The following is a 20,850-nucleotide window of genomic DNA, read 5'->3' on the forward strand; positions in this document are numbered from 1 at the left end:
CATCATTCCATTTAACAGTCGTTTATAGCCGCACGAAGTAATCTTCAGGCACTACTCTAAGTTGACAGCTGACCTTTATTGACGCCCGAATATTTCAACCAGGCCTGCAGCCTTGTAAACAGAGCCCAGATTGTGCGGTGTTATACAGCTGTCTTTTGTTCACGAACCTGGCTCAGTGCACTGCTGACCTCTTTTCAATAGGGACCAGATTAGCATGCAGCGGTGCTGTGTGGCTCATCGCTGCGGTGGTGGAGAGCTTTTGTCCCCGGTGGTAATCCGCTTGCTCTAAATACCCCAAACCCTGGTATACGGTTTCTAAATAACGCTGGATTATCACCACTTTTGAGAGCGAAAAATGCCGGTCATGCCCAGCAGCCTGGTCTTTTGTTCGGAGTACGATCTTTTGTTACAGGGCCCTGTTTCCTTTGTCCGAGTTCGGAGACCCCGGCCACACATATAAACCATACGGCTCCGATCCCGGAGTCCCCGGCTGGTAGTGGTTAAGGCCCTAACTCCATTGGCATTGTTAGCAAATTTCTTTAATCCTCCAAAAATCCTCCAGAGTGCAGGAAACTAATGGGTCATTTCTAAATCCTGCTAAAAAGCTGCCCAAACTCCCCAGTGGTCACTGAGGGATGTGGAGGGGTTTACAATTCAAATGTCTTATCTGTTAACCACTTCCTGCCGGGTCCATTTATCCATGTTGATTCTGCTGGGCTGGAGACTTTTCTTTTTTTTCTGCTTTCAAAATTCTTTAAAAATTCATAACTTCATTTAGTAGATGTTTACACCCACACAAATGACTCTCTGGTGGCTACTCTAATTGTAAAAAAATGTACTGAGCCAAATCCCATCAACAGGGTAAAAGAAAGGTGTTTGAAGACATAGGTTTTCACAACGAGGACTTACTCTTCACTGAGAGATCTCTCTTGTTCCAGAGTCTTCTCAATGCCGGCCCGCATCTCCTCAGGAAGTTGGCTCTTGGTGATTAAGCTTCCTTGAGCTGGAAAAAATGTATTTATTGTAATCATCAGTGCACTGACAAAATAACAGACAAATGTGAAACTTTCATCAGAATATTTCACTTATTGAAAAAATGGACATTTGAAAATTTCAAGACAAAAACTTTGTGGTCATACATAACGGTTGACTACGAGTGGATAAGAAAATTAACTTTAACCACTTGCTGCCGAGGAACCCTGTTTCGAGCACCATGGGCTCTCTTTACAGGGTGGCAAGCCTGGCAGAAATACTCAGGAGTCAATGAAGACTACCTATCAGCTTAGAGTAGCCACCAAACAGTCATTCGTGTGGGTGTAAACGTCCATTAAATGAAATGATGAATTTTTAAAAGAAATTTGAAAACTCAAAGTCTTGAAAATCTCCCGTATGTGTGCACTGCATTTTTAAAAGCACTAGGCAGTAAGTGGTTAACAAAGCAGAGCTGAGATCAACAACAGCCATAAAGACAGGCCATTTCAAAGCCAACTGATGGACCCAAAATATTCAATGAAAACCTTTACTCAGATATACCTCTCCAGTGTTATCGATAACCAGTGGAAATCTGAAATGTCTGGTCGAACCCCAAATTCTCTCAAATTTGAAAAGCTTACCTCGGCAAACCAGTTTTGCAGAGGATTCTGCCGTTCCGCTTTCATTGGTGACAGTGCAAGTAATTGTTCCCGAGTCTTCTGCCGTGACATCTTTGAAGTTCAAGCTAGCAATTCCAAACTCAAACACACTCTTGATACGAGAGCCTGTTAAAAAAAAATAAAAATCAGCTTGAGAAAACCTTCAGAAACATTCCCAAGTACTTTTTGAAATTCCACTCTTTTGAAGTAAAAAAATTAGTAGATTGGTGGTAATGAGGATTGCGATGGCAAAGGTTTGCTCTTACCAGTGACAAGTGGTTGGCCGTCTTTGGACCATTCCACCTTGGTAGTGGCATTGTTAGCAGGTTCAATCCGGCAAGCAAAGTGAGCACTTTGTCCTTCGGATCTCTGCAGGCTGCTGACAGGGACCAAGATGCGTGGGGCTGGTGCCCTGCCTGCCTCGTGATAGACACCTGTGTCTGGTCTGGATGGCTGGCCCTCCTTCACAATACCACTGGACAATGCAATAATGCAACACAGTTTCATGTCAGCATTATCACAACACAACCCACATTAAACTCAGAAACTGTTTTTGCGCTCCTCAGATTGTCATAAAATTTCCACTGTTTTCCCATACAACCAGTTTCAGGGAATTAAGAGCGATGTGATTTTTTTTTACTGATCAAAACTGTCTTTTTGTGTAATCACTGGACACACTATGTTTTCTTGAGAATGGCAACCCTGTGTTTTAAGATAGATACTTGGCTTCTTAACATCCTACTTACTCATCACTGATGGATCGGTCATATTCCAGAGTCTTCTCAATACCCTGTCTCATGCTGTCTGGAAGTTGGCTTTCCATGATCAGGCTGTCTTTGGCTGTAAACCAATTAGATTCTACTTAGTGATGAATATGCATCAAAGTATCATGTGACTACTACATGAACACCAAACGCACAACATGTGAGCACGATGACCAAAAAGGTAAGAGTAAAGCAGATATTCAGAAGTAACTTACAGTGGACAATGAGCTTGCAAGAGACTTCGTTCTTTCCGCTCTCGTTGGAAGCACAGCAAGTGATGACCCCAGCATCTTCAGCATACACACCCTTGATGTCCAGGCTGGCGATTCCAAACTCAAAGGTTGTTTTGATTCTTGAGCCTGCAAACAATTTATATCAATGTGTACATTACAATACAGTTTTAAGGAATAAACTGGTTGTCTTGAGAGTAGAGGTAGGGATAAAGATGCGTCAATCACAAATCAGTGAAAGTCATCAAGTCACAAGCCACGTCTTAAGCTACTCAGATAAATGTGACCTATGCCACTGTTAACCCTTTTACTTATGACTGGTCTTGTGAAAGGTCTTCCAACTGGATGCGTGATGTATCCCACGATGGGCCAGGTCTGCTTTTGTAGGCTCCTCCCACTCTACAGGTTTTGAAGCTTGAATACAAGATACCAGTCAAAAGGTTCAGAGTTTGCATCGCCTTTGTGAACAGAAATGACAGTCTTACTGGTGAACAGTGGCCTTCCGTTCCGCAGCCATTCAACTTGCATGGTACCATCGCCGGTCGGCTCAATCTTGCAGGCAAAGCGAGCGTCTTTCCCCTCATGCTTCTTGACGTCTCGTGGGGAGATGACAAAGTTGGGCGGAGGGGCCCGCTCTTCATCGTATGACTGAGCAAGAGGTTTTTCCCTGGCCAGGCCATCGTCAGATCTTCAAGATACAAATTTTAACCAAGGGGATTAAGCTAAGAATGAGTCTCAAGTATAATTATGTGCGACTTTTCCGATAAATACAAAAGATTAAAATGTACCTTGAAGCAATCATACACAGAAACCTAAAATGTTAAAACATGCCCAATGGTACTAAACTAGAGAAGAGGACTCAATACTTAAGTGTGCAGAGTGCCATACCAATGACCTTCGGGATATTAGCACATTTGGCATACTTTGCCAGTTTCACACACTGTCATTCTCCAAATTTCCAATTTTGTTCTTCATTGGAATTATAATTCAAGGTAGGAATTAATCAACCCTCCAAAAAGAAGCTGTTTCAGAATGCAAGATATTAATAAAATTGATGACTCTCCAACATTATTCCTTTCTGGTGCATGAATATCGATGCAGGTGTTTCAGTGCTCTGCCAGTCTGCAACCTACCAATCATTTTAAGAATACCAGGTTACAAAAGAGTTGCACTTAATCAACATCTTAGATTAGTACCTCTATTCAAGATGAAAATAAAGCATTGACTTAAGCAGGATGTGGGACTAAAGCCTCAAGAGATCCTTGTCACTTACCCCCGGAGGTACTCCTCATACTTGAGAGTCTTTTGTATTCCTTGCATATCTGCAGGCAGCTGACTGTCAGAAATGACTGACCCCTTGGCTGCAGATATATAACACAAATATATATAACACAAAGGAAGTATAAACAATGAGTAAACTTGATTTTTATTTATATAGCATCACACACACTAGAGATACTTGGGAGATTTAAATGTCTTACAATACTGAAATAGATTTGGATCTTCCTAAATGTAACATGGCTAGGCACCTTTATGGAGAAAAAAATTACTGTTCTCTGCATAAGAGAATACAATGCAAAGTCACCTGTTTCTAAGCTGGTATTCATTTCCAAGGCAGTTGGTATTTAATGAATGCAAAATAATAACCTGGTCAGCTGAAGAGACCAATGTATTTGTTATGTGAGTCATAACCCCAAATGGCCATTTTCCTAGTTAAGTCAACGTGTTACGACAAAGTCATTGGCTTACTTTGACACGAGAGCCTTCCGGAGGTCTCAGTGTGTCCACTAGCATTGGCAGCTCGGCAAGTGATGATCCCAGCATCCTCTGGGTAGATGCCTTGAATCTCCAAATGACAGAGGCCAAACTCGCAGCTTGTCTTGATCCTAGAGCCTGAATAGAGCGAGCACGAGAGACAATGTCTGCTTAACAAACCGAGAACAGGTAGAAACTGAGAGTGACATGCAAAAATAGACATGTGGGAGAAGGCTGAAAAAAAAAAAACAGATGAGAAAGACTTTGAATCGTGAAAAATGACTTCATTCCATTGGCTCATTACCATCTCCTTTTTCCGTATCTTTTATGTAGACTTTGTGACACCAACAGTTTGCCATACTCAACTAAATACAAGTATTTTGATACACCAACCTGAAATGAACATGTGAAACATACTAAACACGTAGCAGCAACCTACATGAGAAAATTGTTAACTGAAATATCTTACTTCACGTTATAAGCAGGAAACAAAGTCAAGCTATCCAATATGTGACTTTTTAAATATGACTAGCTGCATTTGGTATTCTCCAGCTTCATCTTACCAGCAAAGAGTGGCATGCCGTTCTTCAGCCATTCCACCCTCATGGTCTCATCGTTAGCTGGCTCAAGTCGGCAGGCAAAGCGAGCGTTCTCACCCTCCTTCTTGTGCACGTCGTTGAGGGGGATGGTGAAGCGAGGTTCAGGCGTCTTGGGGAACGCTTCATCATCCGAAAACTGATCTGGTCGAGTGAAGATGGACCCTGAGGAGCGAGGTTCTGCAGGTGGTCTGCTTTGCCTGGAAATGGTAAAATTAGTAGAAAATTTATAGTTATTTCTTTAGAAATTGAAATATTGGTGAATGATACTTATTTTCATGCTTTCATAATTAAGATCGAGATACATATATTGATATAGAAATAAAGCACAATGGTAACAAATGAAAGAATATGCATGTACCTAAAAAGAAAACTTAGAAATGAACAGAAGGGTAGCATTTTGAAAAGCAATGAAACTGCATGAACAAATGATAGGGAACAACATGAACCGATCAACATAACCTTGACATAAGACAACAGTAATCAATTCAGCATTTTTGAATTTCCAAGAAATTACCAATGGAACATGAGTTTGAGTAAGGTTTGTGAGATACAGGCCAACAATTGCACAAAGTTTTGCAGGGTTAATTCTTTTAATCTATTTAACTGCCCAAGAAGTGAACAAAGAATCTGATTTTTCCCTTAGCTGAGTTTAGCCACAATTCAGCTTAAGCGGTCCACTGAATTATTTTTAACAGCACAATGGTGAGAGAGCAATATAACAATGTGAAAAATTCCCATACTGTGTTGGAGCCTTCTTTTTCACCAAGGGTGGCGCTGTCCCAGGAACCCGTCCAATAGGTGGTTGATCTACAACAGAAGCACAACATGACAAACTAATGAGATTTGTATTCTCTTTTTCATTAGATTTTAGGGATGGTAACACTTAGGGGACTTATGCCAGTGGATAAATATGGAGCAGAGGGTCAACTACTCGTCATGGATTTACTTACATGTGACTTGGACTTTACACCTGCAGGAGACACGGCCAGCAGAGTTGAATGCTGTGCATGTGTACCATCCGCTGTCTTCACGACTTGTCTTGTCAATGGAGAAACTGCATACTCCTTGCAGCATCTCAATTCTGTGAATATACCATGAGATACATACAGAAATGCTATTGATTCTGTAGGCAGTTGTATTGGTTAGCTTTTGTCTAAGAAGCATTTGAATAAGAAAGAAAAAAGCCATTCTGAAGCTGCCAAGTACATGACAATTGAGATAGAACAGTACCGGTTCAGGACTGATTTTCAAGGGGATAGGAATTTGTTCACTGAGCACTGTGTGAAGTTCTTCCAAGGCACAGAAAATATCTCAAACAATACAAGCAACTATGACATGTTATACCAAGACAAAAGGTATACTTTATCACATGTACAACCTCAAAGATTACCACGGAAATATATGGCACAGTTGGAGATGTACTCTGCAACTATGTGCAGCGATGTAAGGTGCCATGTTTGGTAAAACAGAACGTCAAGACTGCATGCCCACTGACCTGTATCTGTTGGAGCCCCTGGTGATGTGATGTCCATCTTTCTGCCAGTTGACCTGAGGCATAGGGGCTCCACTGACCTTACAATTCAGTGTGATGGGTTCACCCTCCATCACTGTCTCATTCTCAATCCTGTCGATGAACGATGGTGCGACCAGATGCTGCTTGGCTGTGGAAACAAAATTCCAAATTTTACACACAAGAAGAGATCTCTTCGTATTAAAAAAATAATTCATTCTAAATCATTTCAATTATTTATAATTGATTGCTTTTTTCCTTAGAAAGTTTACCTTCAACGGAGAGACCGACAGTGAACTCAGATTCCCCTGCTCTGTTTGATGCCACACATCGATACTGGCCACTGTCCTCCGGCTTGGCATGGGTAATGAGAAGCGAGTGCACACCGCCCTCATTGACCAACATCTGCAAGGGAATGATGATTCAATTAACACATACTTTGCATATTAAAGTCAGGTAACAGCTCCTTAAAAATGTGCTTCAATATTTGTTCATAAAAATGCATATTTAATGCTGGCAATGGCCAAATCTACATACCCTGTGGTTAGGATCACTGTAGACCCGTTGGCCATTTCTGTACCAGACTAGGTCTGGAGGTGGTCTACCCTTGACCCGGCAGTTGAAGCGAGCAATCTGACCCTCCTTGACTATCAAGTCACTGGGGATCTCCTTGATGCTGGGTTTGTAGTGCCGCTCATTCACCTCGCTGTCCGGAGCACCGCGCTCTGGGATGTGGTATTCTTGGGTCTCCCTGGCAACAGATATTGGTAACTTCCACATTAACAAGTACATTAACCCTTGCTAGGTTCCCTGATTCCTCCAAAATCTGCCACTGCATGAAACCAGTGGCACATTCTCTGCTGTTTAACTTCTAGGGGACATCAAACACCAATTAACAGAAGCTAGAATTTGTTTTCCTTAATCATGCAAAATCCTCCAAAACTTCACAGTAGATTCCACAAGATATGGAAATTTTAGTTGACAACTTGATAAATCAATCAATCATCATCTTCTACATATATTTACGGTACAGACAACTCAAATTGTCCGTGTCATTTCATAAAGTACCAAAACTGACATGAAGCCTAGTACAAAAACTGGCAATTTTAAATTTGTAGCCAAGTTCACATCACTACTAGAACAGCATCACTCCTGATACAATTATAACCTGAACACGCAAAATACAATTTTCCTGTCTTTATCATTGCTGTTACATCCATAAAAACCAAGCAATAAAAGTCTCAAATATTGGTAAAAAATGGAATGGTTAAAGTGAATCAAAGAATTGAGAATAATCCATGTTGACTTACTCTCTGACTCGGTGAGCTAGCACACCCTTCATGTGTTGGGGCATGTCATTCTCATCTACACGATCCACATACAGCCGCCCTGTGTTGACCGCCCGCCCCTTGGGGTTGGCTGCAAAGACAGTGTAAGCGCCCTTGTCTTCTGGGAGGACCATCTCAATGCGGAGCGAGCAGAAGCCCTCGGTGGATTTGACGTCCACACGGTTGGAACGAACCACTGGCTGGCCGTTCTTGAACCACTGAATCTGTTGGGAGAGAAAGAGAAGCATGCATTTCGACTGGCATAAACTTGGATAGATTCCAAGCTGTACAAGACTTCATACCGTCTTTCCATTTGTAATGGCTACATGGAATGTAGTGATAAGGGCTCGGAATGCTTTACTATGAAATCTACAAGTGTTGATTGATGGGTGTAGCAATGAAAGCGTAAACAAATATAGATTTGCCAAAAGCAATCCATGGTAGTTTCTCACTTCAGCAACAGAAATTTTATTCAATCTTCCCCCGAATTTGAATCAAATGGTAATGACACAATGTGCACGAACTAATATACGTCGTTCCATTGGAGACTTACCCCCGGCATGAAGATACACACAAAAGAATGTTACTTTAGAAGACACCACAACTAACCCTCCCCCATAAAAATGTTTTGCCTGAAAGGCGTTCACAATAATACCCATTCAAAATTATCATTTGTGGACATTTAGGGGTTAGCTCTCAAAACTTAGAGTACAAAAATGCTGCATGACAAGGTTTAGGGTTAAGGATGTAGCAGATGTACATTTGTGTACTGAATTGCTGGTAGACTATACCACATCAAAACTGTCTAAGGCCTGGGTCATTTTCAGAAACAGTTTATATTCATGACTCACGGTTGGTTTGGGGGAGCCTTCAACCCTGCAGCTGAAGGTGAACGGGCTTCCTTCCAAAACCTTGAAGTTCCTCAACTCCTTGACAAAGCATGGGGCGCCAGACCTCTCAGCATCTGTCTCCATGCCTGATAGCTCGGTCTCTGTCTCGGTCTCAGTCACCATGCCTGGCAAGTTGGGGTCCTGCAGCAGCTTGGCTTCGAAGGCCGGCACACTGAAAGGCTGTGAAGAGGAGACCAGAACACCTTGGAATCAGACTACAAGAAATAACTGACCTAAACAGCACTTGTATGCGGGAGTTTGCAATTCATAAAAGTGAGTGCATTTGAGCTTTTCAAGTGTCTAAAATATGTTAATCTGTTCCAACAAGAATTTCTCGAAGCAATGGCACTACTGGTCAAGAGAACTCCTAAAATGAAGGCTCTGATCTTCACAATGCAATTTGCGATGCCACAAAGGTCATGAAAACCTTGTAGAAATGCAGTATATTGCATAGTTGAACACAGATCTTTGTCATTTTCTGGATTAAATCCCTTGCAATGAATTTATTTTCCTAAAAAAACAATTAATATGGGTTGGCCTTTGAAAATGGATGCTGGAAGCAAGAATGCATGATGTTTTTTCAGTGTTACAGTTTTGAATGGAATCAAAGTTCATTATTTTCACTTTCTGCCTAAAATTTCCAATAAGCTAATAATGACTTGTGACTTTCGTTTAATTTTAAACTCTACATGGAAATACATACACACTAAATGACACTAATAATCTCAATGACAGCAGTGTTAGTGAATGCTTGCTTCATGGAGTAGCAAGGCATCTGGTCTATTACACAAGGGGAAAATAAAAAAGTCTTTCCTTACATTGCCTACTATTCACAGTAGAAGCAACATGCCTGGCAAACTCATGCTAACAAATCACTCAGACTTACATCAAGACACTTCATTCAACAAAATAGTAATTACTCACACCTCAGTTCGTAAAAAATAGTTTCAAAGAACTAAATCGATGTATCTTTAAAACACTGAAAGTTAAATACACATCCTTTCATCCATGCAACACAGGACACAATTCTTGATGATGCGATAATGAAAACAATGTTACAGATTAATGACACTGAGTGTCCAAATTCTTTTACTTCCTAAATTGGTTAAGTTCATTTCAAAAATTTTTCAAAACAAGATTTATCTTTCTCTCTCTGGCTGTAGGCAGTCTCCTCAAATAAAGGCTCACCAAAGAGCCACAATGAACTGGCATATGCTCTCAAAATCAAACAATAAGTATGTCAGTATTTGACATCAAGTTCAGAACTCAACAGGCCACACCATGCCAATAAAGGAACATCTGAACAGACCCCCGCTGGTGCCATGTCTGGGTAGTCAGCCGACGCCCGACGACGGTCTCTCATGTTTATCTCTTTCTGAAGTCTAGTTTCAAACGGTGACACTTTATACACCTGTTGATAGGAACAGTTGGTTAGCCACTGATCCCTTTTTGACTCATCAAAACTACAGAAGTTTCACTGATGCACAAACAGCGCTGGAAGGAAATAGGGAGGAGGCACCTACCAGGAATGATATAAGGACTAGAGCAAAGCACAGGAGGGTAAGGCCATGCAATAAACTTTGTGACTTGGAAAATGAGGTTTGGAAAATGCTACAGTAACCATTCTTTTCACCATCTCAAAAATATTAAGAACACAAGCAAAGATCTTCAAATGGACCTTGCCATGGTTCATGTTTAGTGGATTATAACAAAACACACCCTACAACTGCACAATAAAATATTTACTGGCAACTGTTTGGCATGCATGACACACATCGGGGGGAGAAATTTCAAACTACATCTCTGTAGTTCAGCAAATATTTTTTTCTTATATTATTTTATTTTCCTGTAAAAGAGTGTGGCAGAATGGAAACCTAAACATGAACATTTTCCACATTCTCAACAACCTGCATGTCTCTTTTCACACTAAATGCTGGAAGCTCCAATGTTAGAAACACATTTCATTGTTCTTGTACTCAATGAGTTTTTTCCAAGAACATGACAATAACACAGCCTGTCTTACAGAATGCCCGCATCCTTAAGTGCATATGCTACTTATAGGGTGGGGAAACAGTGGGGAAATGGGGGGGGGAAGAAGCACACCATGCTAAATGGTGATGAGTGTCTACCTGCTCGCCGGGGCAAGGCGGGGATGGATCAGCCGATTGTTCTCTCAACTGGACCTCCCTCATTAAGCGTTTTTCAAAGGGTGATGGTTTGAATCCCTGCGATGTAAAATGGCGCATTATGATGAATTACATCATAAATTATGAAGTAATAATGTCAACCTTAAGAATGAAAGCAAAGACTGACAGCACAGAAAGCACTGCAGACATGGTTTAGTAACTCCAATGAAAAATGCCCCGAAGAAAAGAAATCAGTCTTGAGAAAAAACTCTAGAATTGAAAATAAACAGCCCTGAAACCTTCATCCAACCTGAAGGTTTTGTACTCGTATATAGTCGTGACGATATTGACTTCACTCAAATTAGCCTCCCATGTGGCCCACTATATTACATTCCATACAGAGAACTGGAAACATCTACTACGAGTTAAAATACAAAAAAGTGTCTGGAGTATTGATTCACTTCAAATTGCAACATGAACAGCACTCTCCGCACCTGAAACAGAATGACTATGTTTATAATGGCATGAAGTTGAATGAACAGTAAATTTCACGGAGACAAACATATGCTATATTTGATATATATACAGCACTGCAAAAAACACAAAAGATGAATCAGATAGAAACAGCTTCCACAAATACAAATAAATCTTTTCTGACAAAACAGAGTATTTGTTCACTCTCACACTGTACATAATCTTCACCTCAAATTGTAAACTCACATCTTTAACACTCAAAAAAAATTAATGTTAGCATGAACTAAGAAACAAAGAACAAAGCAAATGTTTTTCAAGTCTGCTTTTTTGAGGCAAAAGCAAACTGGCTGTTGCTGTACACCTACAGAAAACAAAATGAAGTGACAAGTGACAAATGAATAGTCACAAAAGGGTGAGCTCTACCTTTCCTAAATAAAGAAACTAATTGTGCAATACAATTGGATATTAGATGACAACATACAGTATCCGATGATTGTCAGATTGACATGCCAGCTAATGATCTAACTCATGCAACAGATGACTGGCATGGCAACAGGGTGTTGAAATAGCAACAAATGGTTGTCATAGCAACAGTATACCTCAGCCGACTGTATACTTTTCTGGCCGCCGCCCGCCTCACCCGCAGGTTTTGGGAGGGACCTCTCCCTGTAAGCTACCTCCTGCAAAAGACGCTTCTCAAACGGGGAAATTTTGTAACCCTAGTTGGGTGAAAAAATGCGGTTGGAACGAGGAGAAAGGAAATAAAAACCATGCACTCCATGGTGAGTGTTGGAGAATCTTGGTTTCAGGAGTACTGAGAACCAAGGAGGGAAAAAAATAAAGAGGGTTGGGGGGAGCTGTCCAAGGCACTGATCAGCAAGGGAAGACAGGATCAAATTTAGTACCAATTGCGGGGGCAGTCACAATGCTTTGTTACAAATTGGCATCAGCTTTCAACAATACAAACTACTTTTCTTTCTTATCAATGCTACGGTGGCCCAGAGTTTCAAGTGAGTTTCAAGTGAGTTTCACAATAAATTGCCAACTCCAGAGCGGACGTAGTTCATGCCAGGTAGAGAACAAAAATGCTTATTAAAATCAATAACCTCTTTCACTCACACTTTCTCCCATTTAAATAATGATCACTAAGCAGTTTTCTGCAAAAGTTGCTGGCGAGCTCAACCTACAATTTTTTTACAGCATAAACGCTTTAACCACGTAGGAAATGTTTCTGAGAGAGGCAGCTTATTTAAACTGCATGGAAAAATCTCATAATGCTGCAACTTTTGCCAACGGAAAAAAATCAAAGATGCAACAAATGATGTGGAAGAAATTCAAACACACTTATTCTGCCAAATGTTTCAGAAAGAATGCAATGCAAGCAGCAGCAACAATTCCATCTCCACAGATTCAACAGCAGAAAATACCAACATGCACCTTTGTTAAGTTTTAATCTTAAACCAAAAAAACAATAGAGATTATTGATAGTTGTTTACCTCCTGATCGACATCATGGTAGACATTGCCCTCCTGGTCAACACTGCCCCCATGGAGAGTAGCCCTGCTGGGTGACAAGGGGCCCTCCTGATAATCTGCGTAGTACTCTTGGTCTTGAGGCCGGGAACGGACTTGCTCCTCATACTTCTGACGTGCCCATCGGTTGTAATTGGCTGCCGAGAACGTAAACAACAATTAAGTCAGCGATCAGTCAATCATTTTAGTGTTTCAGCTTTTTTTCCCGTAAACTTAGCTCTTTGGTTGAGTTTTACCTTCAGTCATGAGCAAAGCTTTGCAGACTGCCTCCCCTGCACCGTTCTTGGCAATGCAGGTGTACTCTCCGATGTCATCATCCAACATCATGGTGATCTCCAAGGAGACAAAGCCCGTCTTGATGTCTTGTCTTGGGATGAACCTACACAAAGACGATCGATGACATAATCACTAAGCCCTTAATGAAACAATTATCAGTGGCCTCAAGCAACTCTATTACAAATTTTGCCTGATCCACACAAGAATTCAGCAAACAAATCAGCGGCCTCCAAATTGATGATGCCAAAGTTTTCAGCTCTTTTTGCCAGAAGTCTACAAATCATTTAAACTCCAAATTTTCTTGAAGATAATACTGTAAACAATGCTAAACTTTTGGTACCCTTTTTCAAAATGAGGATCGAAGCATTCTTTTATTGAATAGTGACTGCTAAGAGAGTAACTTGGAGCAGAAGCTAATCTGTAGCCTCTAGCTACTGCAAGCAGCGAAGTCCTGGTTCAAGAAGGTTAAGCCTATCTATACATCTTAATCTATCACCACGATACTGTATATCAGGTCTACCTCTCATTCAAATTTGTACCAAATGTTAAACTGCTGACATAAACAAAAGGGAATCTTATTTGCTAACTAGTTGGGTGTTTCGAAATCGAGCATTGTATCATTTACAAAGGCATTTCCTAATATATTGGTGCATGATAAATTTAATTTCAGTTCATATTGTGGACATACATTAAGATATAAAACAATGGTTTGAGTTATTTTATTTCAGAACTGAAGAGAAAGAGCTTTCGTATTTAATCAAATTACTAGTTTAATTTTAGTTTCATTCTTTGCGAGTTGGGAAGAATTTTATACACATGAATGTTTAAGAGGTTTGATTTGCCACAAACACACTGACTGGAAAAAACATGACAAGAAACCAAGAAAAGTAATAATAAGTTTGTAGACAGATCATGAATTTTTAAACTTGAAGCTCGATAGACAGACTGAAACAATCTTTTTTCAAGATGTACTCTGCGTTGAGGAGATGTTAACTTTATTTTACCGGTTTTGTCCTCACCCAACCTATACTCAGTACTTGTCCAAGAGTATACAGTGTTTATAAATACAAGTATGCACGTTGAGTAAGGGCAAAACCCATAATATGAAACAATCCTGAATGCTGTTTCTTGACCTACCTATACCCTGCGATGGGGGCACCGTTCCTCAACCAAGTGATCTCCGGAAAGGGTTTCCCTTTGACAGTGCAGTCAAAGCGGCAAGTCATGCCCTCGTTGAAACGCATCGGCTGCATCTCTTTGACAAACTCCGGCTTGACGTCGCCAGCAGAGGGCGTCTTGCTGTCAGCTGAAGGGACGCTGTTTAGGGCATTGGTCTGGGGTTTCCCAGATCCTGAGGAAAAAGGGTTATCCAGTTCAAATAAAAAGGTTCCACACTTTAAATAATTATGACACATTTATGAAGGAATTACAAGGTTTGGCTCTTTGAAATGGTTTTGTGAAGCATTATCAAACTTCAAAGGTCTTAATAATCAGCCAGAATGTGTCCTTATGTAGCATTTTGTCATTTCTAAATCCAATTAACCCATCCCAGGAGTGAGACTGAACAATTTGAACCACTGGCTATTCAAATATTCAACCTTCAATGCCATTGATTATTCGAATATTCAGTTTTAGTAAATCCGAACAGAAGCAGAAAAAAGTATGCATGTTTGTATAGTGATCAACCTTACTGAGTTTCAAGACAGGGGTTTCTCCCCCTTGTTTAAGGTGTAGGCTGAGAGTCCAACAAATGTTTCCAAACTGATGAATTATTCTTTCAGTCTCAGTGAATCACACACTACAAAAATGCAACAAAGTAAAACTGCAAGAAAAATTAATTGTTCGGACTCACTGTAGATGATATACATTAGCTGCCTTTAAAAAGGCTGCTTTCAGAATACATTTTTATAACAAAATAAGTAAGGACTATTCATGGGCTCACCTGTTACTCTCAGTTGGCAGGAGGTTGATCTGCTACCAGCTGGGTTGGTAGCGGTGCAGGTGAACTTCCCCGCGTCATCCATGAAGACCTCAGGTATGGTCAGGGTGGCTACACCATTGCTGTAACCCATCTCAAAGTCCAGGCTTGGCTCAATCTTGGATCCCTCACGGTACCAGGCAATGGTCGGTTGGGGCTGGCCCTTGAGGGTGCAGGACAATGTGGTGGATTGCCCTTCTTTGGTGTGGACATCAGAAAGGGGCTGTCAACAAAACAACACAAAATTATGACATAAAACAAAACAAGTTCCGAAATGGAATAGGTTTTCTCCTGGACTCCCGATGAATTTTTCCAAGGGACTTTCCTGACTCCTCCATTGTTCAAGAACCCAAAGGCACGTTCTCTGTTTCCAAGAGGCATCAAGTAATATGGTAGTGGTTGTGCTCTACATTTTCCAATCCTAATTATCCTTCAAACCATCCAAGTGGTTTTGAAGACTCCAGAAATGTCTTAGGGTTTAGCGACTCTTCCATGGTGACTGCTGGTTTTGATTCTTCTTTGATCAATTTTCTCTGCCCAGCTGGAAATTTGTAACCCTAACCCTTTACGCCATTTTTGAAAACAAAATTTCAACCTGTGCAGTGAAATGTTCCTTGCACTTCTCTATACATCACATTCAGCCTTAAGATAGAGTAACAGTGTCCGCTCACTGGAGTACCAAATCCTTCCATATCATGACAACTTACCTTAGTGAACACTGGAGCAGACAGCTGCACACTTTGTGGTGGTGGTGGTGGTGGTGCAGTGTGTGATACAGCATCCTGCTCCTTTGTCACTTTCGCAGCAGGGATGGGACCCTTCTGACCTTTGGCACCTGTCAAGGAACAAGCATGACTCGGTCACTTCAATCCCGATTACCAAATGGGCTGGCCTGATAACTTCACATATTACAGCAACTCCAAAGTCAGGTGCAGTGGTTCTTCCTTTCTTTAGGAGTATTAGGTATTCAATACCTTATTTTCCTTTGTGACTTTCAAATATGTACAGTGAGCCATTTCAAAAAGCCAAAGCCATTTGAGAACAAAGCATGCCAGCTCTACCACATTCAATATGTGTGGGGTAGCACACAGCTGCCCTGTTAGCGCTGACATCATACGCGTACTGCTGATCTTAAGTAACTTCCTACCCCCTTCATTTTGAGCATGTGTTGTCGGCGTACCAACCTGGCTCATTTACAAGCTCCAGTTTGCAATCCAAACTAGTCAACTAAACTCATTTTTATCAACCTGCTGATGAAGCCCTAAGTTTTCAGTATAAATGCCTGCTTCAAGTATTCAGTGTTCACATCACGTTACACTAGGAATTGGATTTAAGATCTACACAGATGAATTTTCATGTTACAGTGACTACAGTTTCATATCAACGATTTGTGTCCCTCCATACTTACTGCTGACATTCAGCTGAGCCTGACTGGACGCTACTCCAGCCGCATTCTCCGCTCTGACCGTGTACTCTCCGGCGTCCTCATCAAAGACCTCTGGGATGGTCAGTGTACACCGGTCACCATCCCGACCAATCTGGATGTCAGCCGAGGATTTCAGCTGGTCCTTGTTGTGGAACCAGGAGACGGTTGGGGCGGGGAGACCAGAAACCGTCACCTCAAAGCAGACCCTGTCACCTTCCCTAACCTGCTGGCTCTGAAGGCGTTGGGTGAAGCGAGGTGCGTCTGTGACATCTGCCGATACAAAGTCATGCCAAACAGAACATTTAAAAAGATACATAGTTCTAATTGGCTTAACTGGTCAGTCATACTGATTGCATGCAGGTTATTCAACAATACAACCAAAATTCAAAAGAAACTGAACAAAACAGGTGTCACGTGCATCTTTAATCAATTTCCACCTTGAGGTTAACAGAAAACAAGCTTATTTCATTTCTTGAATCTATTTGTCATAAAACTTGAGGAGCACGACATTATTCAAGTACAACAAATATAATGGCACGACAAAAGGAAAAATCTGCAGAGATCAGTTAACAGTTTCCCTTTTCTGCAAGGAAGGATTCAGTCAATTATATTTCAAACAACAGTAACAAAATACACTTGCCATTCCTTAGCAGCAGGTCAATAACATAAAAATAGTTAATCTGATTGAGCAGGGTAATACACTCGTTCTTAAAGAAAATTTCAACAAATCCAAATCCAATCTTGGACATGTGCCAGAGAGAAATATCATGCATATTAACTGCTAAAACCACAACACATCAAGCTCGACACAGAAAGCAAGCAAGCATATATTACATGCATCTACAATACTTTGTAGTCAGGGCTGTTTCCATATCACACCCACAGCATCATCCATGGTACCACTAGGTTTGGCTTCATTTGGGGGGATTCACATTAAAAAGTTTAATTAGACTGGATAAGGAATGAAAAAAAAATCATCCATATTAAGTTGCTCATTCCCCTGCATAAACCAGGGCTCTGTTCCAATATGGAACCATTGCAAAACACAGCAATGTTTCTGTGAATATTCACCAAGAAATCACTGGTAAAGGCTGGCAATGACTGCACTTGTTGTAAGTGTAAATACCAAGAAACTGTTAGCTTTGGTAGGAATAAGACAAAAAGCAACAGTACCAGAGAAAATACAAAGGCAGCATGATACAGGCCCTGCATGATCCCAGCCACCATCTCAGGGACTAACCTTTGACTACCAGTTCAGCGGTGGACACAGCTGTGCCAACAGAGTTTCTGGCCTCGCACTTAATCTTCCCTGCATCAGCAGCAGTGACTTTGGGGATGCGGAGGGAGGCATGGCCCGCTTTGAGGCCTATTTGGTATTTGGGGGAGTTTCTCAGTTCAGTGTCATCCTTAAACCATCGGACACTTGGCTCAGGGTTGCCTGGTCAGAGTGAGGGGGGGGAGGAGCGATTGAAAGAAACGGACAAGAAGAGAGAAGACGAGACAGTTTCTATAACAGCACTGAGCCAACAGACAACTGCAAAAGTCAACAGAGAGTTTGCAATCTCTACTGCAAGCATGAATTACAATGGAATTTACATGAGAAAGAGATGAGAAAACTGCAAAAAAAAAAGGATCTCGACATTGAGAATTTTCACGGGCAAGCGACAATAAAATATGTAAAGTGGGTATGACATTGCATACAACCTTGAACTTGTGATGGGAAGCAAATGAGCCTGATATTTGGTGAAGATCAAAATTGCTTTTGAAACCACTCAATCTAGCATTTGAGATACATGTATCATCAGAAAGATCGATTGTTCACTTCCAATTTTAATTTCGATACACTGCACTTATGTATGAACACACGTATAAATATTGTTCATACCCAAATGATCTCAACAAATGGTGCTGTGGTGTGACTGATGTATAAATGAAAAGAAGGTTTATATTCGTAACTGGAAATTTATTGTTGTTCAGACCTTTTAGGCTCTTTTTGATCAACACAACAAACGAGAGTATAGTGATACACACACTGCAGATCAAACAACTGAGCGAATGTTTTCAGGGGACTTTTAAGAAAAGAACGAAATGCAAAAAGACTCGCGGAGATGAAGCTCGAGATCAAAAACAGAATGGGTGAAGTGGCAACACGATAGGTACTGAGTCAGCAGCCATGAGCTGGCCGTGGACAAACAGTAAGTCAATCTGCACGGCTACTTCGGGCACTGAGTTTAAAGGATGGCACACACGCTCCACGGCACGATTCAAGTGGTGTACAAACAGTGCACAGTTAATGGTTAAGTGCAGAAGTTGTGTAACTGCTGCGATGTCTACGCAAACGAAAAAGCAGCAGATTTGACGGCAAAATAAACCCAGCAAACTTGTTTATAAGGAAGAAGCCATGGTGTTTCTGGTGATATCCCCCACATGTGACGTCAGGTCAGCACTTCAAATCATTACAGCTCAATAAATGTGGAGTGTTTGATCTTGTTTTGACAAAGTCACCGCTGTTTTTCCTTCTACAGTGTGACTTTAACTCCCATAAGGAAGAATGCGAAGAGAGATCACACATGCAAAATGGATTGCTTTCTTTAAAAGTGATAAAAAGGTACAAATAGATGTTACAGACTGATGTTTGGACTCACACTACATCTACTGCAAGCAAGGACAGCATAGAAGGTTAAATGTGTCACTCATTTGAAACGCAACTTGATTGCAGAAGATTCATAATCCAAGAATCCAAGATCTTTAAAGATTAACTCTTTAATTTCACCTTCAGACAGAACTGCTTTTGTTTGTTTCTTTATTTTTTTCCTAAATGGGTTTGCTAGAACCATAGGTTGCTAGGAAAAAGCTTTCACGAATCTTTAAGTCTTTCTAAGATTTCTGCATGACACATGAATATGGTTTCTTTTTCCTTTAAGGGGATTTGCATCTTCTGCTTTTATTTTGGCAAGAAGTTGAAAGCAAAGAGAGTGTATTTCAAAGCACTACTTTTGTTGTCTCAACGTGACTAACATACCTTACATAGAGATCATGCATGAGCATTTTCTGGATGTACGATGTTGAACTGAATTCAAGAGTGTACTCCATACCTTGAATGACTGCCTCAAAGGACGCTGGCTTTCCCTGGACAAGTGACACGCTCTTGACCGGCTGACTGAACTTGGGTGGGTCTTCCTTGAACTTGGACCTCTGCCCGAACATTGCGGTCACTTTTGTGGAGGTGGTGGTGGTGGTTTCAACACTGTCAAGAGATCACAGGCAAAATGAAGATGATGGCAAAATCAATGCATGAGAAATATGAAAATCAGGTTTTTTTCATCTCCTTTGCCAAATTTACTACTTAGAAAAAAGCAAGGAAATAAATCTGGATACCATTTTTTGAGCAAGTGAAGTTGCTGATTTACTTGGAATAAATGACAGTTTTACTGCTGAATGTGCTGGTTGGACAATTTCATCTCTAAATGAAAAAAAAACATCATGCTGGCAAAAGAAGAGAAAACTGGCCAATGACGCAGCACAGAAAACATCCAGTTATTGATTGGCTAAGGAGGGCACAGCCAAAGACTAATGGACCACACTGGCAGTGACACAGCATTGACGTGCGGGTATTTGTGAGGCCTACACACAATCTGATTACCCGTGGATGAGAGGTTGTGACTTCTCAGGAATTCAGCATTTACCATCTTAGTTTGGAGAGCTCACAGTAATTCTTGCTGAGAGAGAAGTGGAATGGGGTGCAGCTTTGCAGCTGCAAACTGATTGAGGAATTTTATCAACCGACGCATTTTTTTTTTCTTCAGAAGACTGAACATGATTTTAAAATCTGACTCTGGGCTACCGGAGAGTGAATTATGGTTGGCACCCAACCAGATGCAGGAAGAAATTATTTTTCAAGGCTTAAGTAAGGGTAGGAGGGACCAAAGTTATGCTAAACTTCTGTCCCTGTAGACCCTCATCTCACATCCAGATGACCGCAGAGACCTGTATAACATCTATGTGTTCTACTGACACATTGTTTTCTTTCATTCCAGTTAAAGAGGTCCAAATCAGACTTGTTGCACTCATATCCATAAGTTGTAGAACTAAAATATGACAACTCAACCCCTCTCACCAAAAAGTTGACACATTTGATTGACAAAAGTGGCAACTCTTACTTCAAAAACTGACCATTAATCAAGTTGAAAAGAAAACGACAAATGGTTTAAAGAACATCCTTATGCTGAAGAAAAGCTTTTTGTTTGACTACAAGTATGACTCTATACATGAATGAATTATGGATTTGTTTATCTATGAATGCTGATCTATAAAAACAAGAACGGGAAAAT

The 20,850-nt window shown here is 40.8% G+C and overlaps 1 protein-coding gene across 19 annotated transcripts in view; it reads right to left on the bottom strand.

Annotated features, from left to right (window-relative positions):
* LOC110985841 (uncharacterized) overlaps positions 1–20,850 on the bottom strand; it is a 184,939-nt gene that overhangs the window by 74,704 nt on the left and 89,385 nt on the right. For 15 of the 19 annotated variants that reach the window (XM_087134457.1, XM_087134466.1, XM_087134464.1 and 12 more), the window contains 26 exons: positions 19,615–19,766; positions 17,760–17,957; positions 16,502–16,789; positions 15,801–15,928; positions 15,058–15,316; positions 14,253–14,466; positions 13,076–13,218; positions 12,804–12,976; positions 10,837–10,932; positions 10,017–10,118; positions 8,669–8,887; positions 7,800–8,041; positions 7,027–7,240; positions 6,762–6,894; positions 6,475–6,640; positions 5,930–6,060; positions 5,720–5,786; positions 4,944–5,176; positions 4,375–4,518; positions 3,899–3,986; positions 3,111–3,313; positions 2,611–2,754; positions 2,378–2,471; positions 1,898–2,106; positions 1,614–1,757; positions 910–1,003 (listed from right to left, as the gene is read on the bottom strand). In XM_087134457.1, coding sequence (XP_086990583.1) covers positions 910–1,003; positions 1,614–1,757; positions 1,898–2,106; positions 2,378–2,471; positions 2,611–2,754; positions 3,111–3,313; positions 3,899–3,986; positions 4,375–4,518; positions 4,944–5,176; positions 5,720–5,786; positions 5,930–6,060; positions 6,475–6,640; positions 6,762–6,894; positions 7,027–7,240; positions 7,800–8,041; positions 8,669–8,887; positions 10,017–10,118; positions 10,837–10,932; positions 12,804–12,976; positions 13,076–13,218; positions 14,253–14,466; positions 15,058–15,316; positions 15,801–15,928; positions 16,502–16,789; positions 17,760–17,957; positions 19,615–19,766 — 4,278 coding nt within the window. Of the gene's footprint in view, positions 1–909; positions 1,004–1,613; positions 1,758–1,897; positions 2,107–2,377; positions 2,472–2,610; positions 2,755–3,110; positions 3,314–3,898; positions 3,987–4,374; positions 4,519–4,943; positions 5,177–5,719; positions 5,787–5,929; positions 6,061–6,474; positions 6,641–6,761; positions 6,895–7,026; positions 7,241–7,799; positions 8,042–8,668; positions 8,888–10,016; positions 10,119–10,836; positions 10,933–11,906; positions 12,027–12,803; positions 12,977–13,075; positions 13,219–14,252; positions 14,467–15,057; positions 15,317–15,800; positions 15,929–16,501; positions 16,790–17,759; positions 17,958–19,614; positions 19,767–20,850 lie in introns of all 19 variants that reach the window. The other 4 variants (XM_087134473.1, XM_087134460.1, XM_087134458.1 and 1 more) reach the window with 4 other exon arrangements.

This window comes from Acanthaster planci, linkage group LG03, assembly GCF_054643075.1.
Source record: "Acanthaster planci isolate LZ-2023a linkage group LG03, COTS_SCS, whole genome shotgun sequence".
NCBI classification, from domain to species: Eukaryota; Metazoa; Echinodermata; class Asteroidea; order Valvatida; family Acanthasteridae; genus Acanthaster; species Acanthaster planci.